A 5,494-nucleotide genomic window follows, 5' to 3' on the forward strand; every position below is an offset into this window, starting at 1 on the left:
TTAAATCATAATTATACTAAATTTAAATCATGTGAAAATCAAGTCTTTAAATTTTTAACAATAATTTATAAAAAAATTAATTTATAAAAATTTATGACACACTTATTTATAAAAAAAAAACTTTGTTTTTGAAAAGTTGATATTGATATTTAAACTTAAATTTGTCTATAAATTTTAATGTGATATTTTTTTGATATATTTTTTTAATTCAACAAGTGTGATTAAAAATAAAATAATAAATTTATAATTAATATAACATAATATTAAAATTAATTTAAAAAATATATATACCGTTTTTAATTTTTTTTAGGATGCATATAGAATAGATAAAGTCAAATTTATTTTGACTCAAATCTAATTCTAAATAATAACCAAATCTATTTTTGAGATCTAGATTCAATTCTAAATCGAATAAAATTACATAAAATTAGATCCTAAAATATTTGAATTTGGGCTGAATATTCTTCGAGTCGGTTCGGGCATCTCCGCCCTATTGAGTCTAATATTTTTGTTTTGTTTTTTAGGGAAAAGAAAAACAGAAATCATCCCATTTTGGCATTTTCTCTCGCTAGGTCAAATTGACCCTTTGGGTAAAATGGGTCCCACCACAGTGTAATAATGATTTAGCTTGTGAGCAAGAAATTCTTCTGTAGTAGCAATTAACACACTCTGTTCAATGTTTCAAACTTCAAATTTCAATGTTCAAAGTTCAACTAAACGTGCAGTGTGGTGTGGCGAGCACTGAACAGTGAATAGAGTGAACTTCCCGGTCCTTTTCATCTTCGTCGGTAAGTTTGAATCTTTTTTAATTTATCTCTATGAATGTTCTCTCACATTTTAAGTTTTTCCGTCTTTTTATTTTATTTTATTTTTCTGCTGATTGAGTAACGCTTCTTTCTTCGGTGCACAAACCATGGAACAAAGTAAAATAATAAATTCTCTTGTATATATTAAAAGAATGTTCTTTTCCCGTCAATCTAGTCTCCATTTTCAACTTTTTTTTCAGTTGTTTTATATTAATCATTATCCTGCTTTTATGAAACTTGTCTTCTTCCCTTTCAATGCCGTCTTTTCTCTTTTATTATTAGGGTTTACTGATTTAGTTATCTTGTGTTTAGAGTTTAGATTTTTTTTTTTTTGGTTTTCACGATATCCCTCAACTTCAACCCGGCAAGACAAGGAATAATCAGCCGTGATATTGAGCTTCATTTGAGGGTTTGTCACGAATGAGTTACTACAAAATTCGACACTTGTTTAAGCAGAACAGTGAGCTAACCATCCCAACAAGACTCTTTAAATAGTTATCTTGTGCCCTAACTCAAAGTTAATCAAGTTAGCTCTATCTCGACTTCTTAATTAGCTCTATTAGCTGAGTTGATGAGTTTGTGAGCTAAACTTTAGCGAACTCATAAATTTAAATGAGTCAAGTTTAAATTTGGTAAGCTCTTATTAGCTTGATTATACACAAATTTATAACCTTATAATGTCATTTATAATAATATATATTTTACACACATAATTTTTATATATAATTATGATTATAATAGAAGATATAACTTATAATTAATAGACAGATAATATATATAATTGATATAATTAATATTTGTTTATATATAAGTTATATAATTTATTTATATAGAATTATAAATTATGTTTATGTTATTTGAGATAGTTCTTAAATTTTTGGTTAGCCAAGTTTTAAATTTTACAAATAGGTTTGATTGTTAATAAACAAAATCTTGAGACAAGTTCAATTTTCATTAATCGAGCTGGTCTTAGTCTTAATAAGAACGCACAATAATAGAAAATTTTAAGTTTTTTTTATCTATTTAATACATTGAAAATGTAAAAAATTTCATAACTGTGAGTAGAACAATTTTTTTAGATCTTCTTGAAATCTACTCGTTATATTTTCATGATTACACTAATGATTAACAAAATCCGTTATAAATATGAAACTGAACTGAATACATGTAGTTTTTTACTAGTGACATCTGTTCAAATTGTAATAATTCTTTTTTTTACTTTATTTAAATTTAAATAAAATGGCCATACGGTTACAAATTAGAATGCTATAAGTTATAATGTTGTCTGGTACTTTCCAGAGTGTTCACATTTGCATGTGGTTGATCGGTTGTTCCCTTTGAAACTCAATTCCTTTCCCTCTATGAACCTCACTCTCTATCACTTAGGTCTGCATTCTCTTTTCTTTTTATCCTAACTCTTTGTGTTCTTTTACCATTTTGGTTCTTGTTCTTGCATGCGTAACTAGTTCTTGGAAATGCTAATTTGATAACACCAAAATGAAACAACAATCCAATAGTTTCAATTGCGTTCACCACTCTCTTTTCTCTTTTCTAGTTGATGGCAATTGAGACTTTTTTTTGTTTTGTTTTGCTTTCTAGTGAGCATTTCCCATCATTTTCTTCTCAAAGCCCTGATTTTCTAAGTGTCTGTTTTCGTTGTTCTTTCAATGCAATGTCTAGTTGTTTCCACAGATGGTTGTTTCTTAATTAGTGAAAGACTGGGAGGGTTTCTATGAATGAAAATGGAAATCTCTATTATTCACTGTTCTTAGATTGGTTGTTTTTGTCTTTTTCACATTCCCACTTTTCTATTGATTATGCTTTTGTATTAATTTCTGGACAAAATCAGTAAATCACCATGGACTAAAATTTTTCACTTGAACCAGTTCTAATTGTTCAGCTTTTCCACTATGCTCTACTTTCAGAAGGTGTAAGGGTGGTTACATGTTAAATCCTTTATCATATTCAATGATTTATGCATTATCTTGAACCATTCTTGTTTTTCTATGTAAAGCTGCACTTTTTCATGTGTGGTGTTGATAATATGTTCTATTTTTGTGTAGGAATGGAGGGTTCAAAATCATTTGGAATAAAGCAAGAAGGGTATCATAATCCTTCATCCATCATGAAAACAGAGGAATTCTCGCTCCGACGCAGCAAAGTGAAGCAAGCATTGATGATATTTCGGAACTTGTTTTCAAAACTCTTTAGCGAGTACAAAACAGATCACTATGATAATGTGAAAGCAAAATTTAAAGCTTTGAATGATGCTGCAATGTTGATGCAGAGGAAGCATCAATGGGTGAACTGCCGAAAACGGGTGGGGCATGTCCCCGGGATTGAAGTTGGAGACCGATTTCAGTATAGGAATGAACTCAATGTCGTCGGCCTCCATCGCCAGTTTGTCAATGGAATCGATTACGTGGGGAAGGGCAAGAACTCTTTAGCCACAAGCATTGTTGTAACCAATCGCTACGATAATGCTAGAAATCATGGTGGTTCATTGGTTTATAGTGGTCATGGATGGAATCCTAATGTGAAAGGTGGATCTATGCCCCGTGATCAAAAGTTGGCCGGCGGAAATCTTGCTTTGAAGAATAGCATGGATGCTAAGAGTCCCGTGCGGGTTATATTGAAGGTTGATGGAAAATCTGGTGGAGGCATAGAGAAGAAAACCAATGATAAATTCTCATATATATATGATGGATTGTATTTGGTTGAGAAGATGATACAAGAAAGAGGAACTCATGGGAAACTTGTATTCAAGTTTTTGTTGAACAAACTTGAAGAGCTACCTTCAACTTGTGTTCCCCCCAAGGATGAGGTTATCAAGAATGTCAACAAATTTGGGCAACTTGATATTTTCACCTTGAGGAAAAGGCTCAAAACTAAAGGTTGTGCAACTAAAAATGATGTTATTATCATGAATGATATCTCTAACGGACAAGAGAAGTTTCCTATTCGAGTCGTTGCATCAACTGATGGTATTAAAAGGCCTCCATCTTTTGATTACATAGTAAACAACATTTATGTTGATAGCTTCGAGAAGCCAATGTTATGTGGTTGTGACTGTGTAAATGGATGTGTGGATTGGGAGAAATGTGTCTGTATTGTTAAGAATGGTGGAACAATACCATATGACTCTAAGAAAAGACTTGCTTCTGGATTGGAATCACGTGTTATATACGAGTGCGGCTCTTCTTGCAAGTGTTCCTCATCTTGCTACAACCGATTAAGTCAACATGGCCTTCAATTCCAACTTGAAATATTCAACTCCGAATCAAAGGGCTGGGGTGTTAGAACGCGCTCTTTCATTCCTGCTGGAAGCTTTGTTTGTGAGTACATTGGTGAAGTCCATCATCATAGAGAAGCTGGATCTAGGCAAAAAGTTGATAGTTATGTTGTAACTATGGGTATGTAATATTTCTATGCAGGATAATTTTTTCTCTAGTGGTGTCTTAGTGAGTTTGAGTCTTGGGGGGGAAGGGAAAAAATTTACTCCTAAAATCGTAAACTCTTTAAGAGTTTACGAGTTCGCACGAGAGTTTGATAACCTTGAAAGGAAAGTCTTGAAGAGTAAAATGCTCCCCACTTTACTCTTCATCTAAGGGTGCAATTGCGAGTTGGGATCTTGGAGGGGAAGGGAGGGCTTTGAGAGTACAATAGACTCTACTGACGAAGTCACTCATTTTCCTCCCTCGTACAAAATCCGAACTCGCAGGCTCGCCAGAGTTTACATCTTCAATTCATCTAATTGTTGTGTTCTTTATTTGCAGTTGTTGAAAAGTGTTTCATTGATGCTACAAGACGCGGAAACATTGGAAGATTCATAAACCATAGCTGTTGTCCTAATCTTCAAGTCATGGAGGTTATGTATGATGACAATGATAAGAACCTTCCCCATAAAATCTTTTTTGCATTACAGGACATACCTGCTGGAAGAGAGCTGAGTTTTGATTACAACATCTGCAAGCCAAGGGTTATCGGGACTGGCAGCAACATTTGCCAATGTGGTTCGCCCAAATGCGTTGGGCGAATTTACATTTAAAGGTATCAACACCATCCTTTTTGGTGTATGGTGATAGAAAATTAGGTTGCTAGAAGTTTAACATTAGATGATAGTTTAACTAACTAGATGGTTTTAAAAGAAGTGGTTATAGTTCTTACCATGTAAAGAAAGCTGTTGTAGCCATTAAAATAGTTCTAGAGTCATGGCAATGCTAGCTTGTGTGAGTATCTGCTCTAGTAGATTTTGGAATAGAACTCAATTCTATGATAATAGTTGTTAGTTCCTGTATATGTTAAATGGAAACTGACTTAAATAGTAGACTATCCATTATGATGTGCGTGTATCCATGTTTTGCATTCACTATCCTAAATGGTATGATGACAAATTCTTATCTTATAATATTGTTCTTGATTCTTCAATAGTCGTGGTTCAGTGTCCGTTCAAATAAAAAATTCATTATTTACCTATATGTGTAATATACCAAGATTTATTTTTTTTGTGTTATTTTGTAATTTCATTGTCAGGCTATGCCAGGGAAATTAAGGAACAATTCAATTTCGTTGGCTGTTCCAACGAAATATGTAATGTGATTTTCAGCAACACAATTTGTTGCCATAATAGGCAAAATTTGATACAAATATATTGTATCTTAATATTGCGCCCACTACAAGCGAAATCA

The 5,494-nt window shown here is 32.7% G+C and overlaps 1 protein-coding gene across 2 annotated transcripts; it reads left to right on the forward strand.

Moving 5' to 3' along the window:
• Positions 1–657: 657 nt before the first annotated feature.
• On the forward strand, positions 658–5,158 carry LOC112750607 (histone-lysine N-methyltransferase, H3 lysine-9 specific SUVH5). Of its 2 annotated transcripts, none has more exons than XM_072220004.1 (3): positions 658–788; positions 2,870–4,219; positions 4,583–5,158. In XM_072220004.1, exons 2-3 carry the CDS (start codon positions 2,872–2,874, stop codon positions 4,852–4,854), a joined length of 1,620 nt encoding a protein of 539 aa, XP_072076105.1. In that variant the 5' UTR covers positions 658–788; positions 2,870–2,871; the 3' UTR covers positions 4,855–5,158. The 2 variants fall into 2 exon arrangements, with proteins under 2 accessions (XP_072076105.1, XP_025655192.1); XM_025799407.3 differs by lacking the exon at positions 658–788 and adding an exon at positions 2,054–2,192.
• Positions 5,159–5,494: the final 336 nt, after the last annotated feature.

Source organism: Arachis hypogaea, chromosome 2 (assembly GCF_003086295.3).
Source record: "Arachis hypogaea cultivar Tifrunner chromosome 2, arahy.Tifrunner.gnm2.J5K5, whole genome shotgun sequence".
NCBI classification, from domain to species: domain Eukaryota; kingdom Viridiplantae; phylum Streptophyta; class Magnoliopsida; order Fabales; family Fabaceae; genus Arachis; species Arachis hypogaea.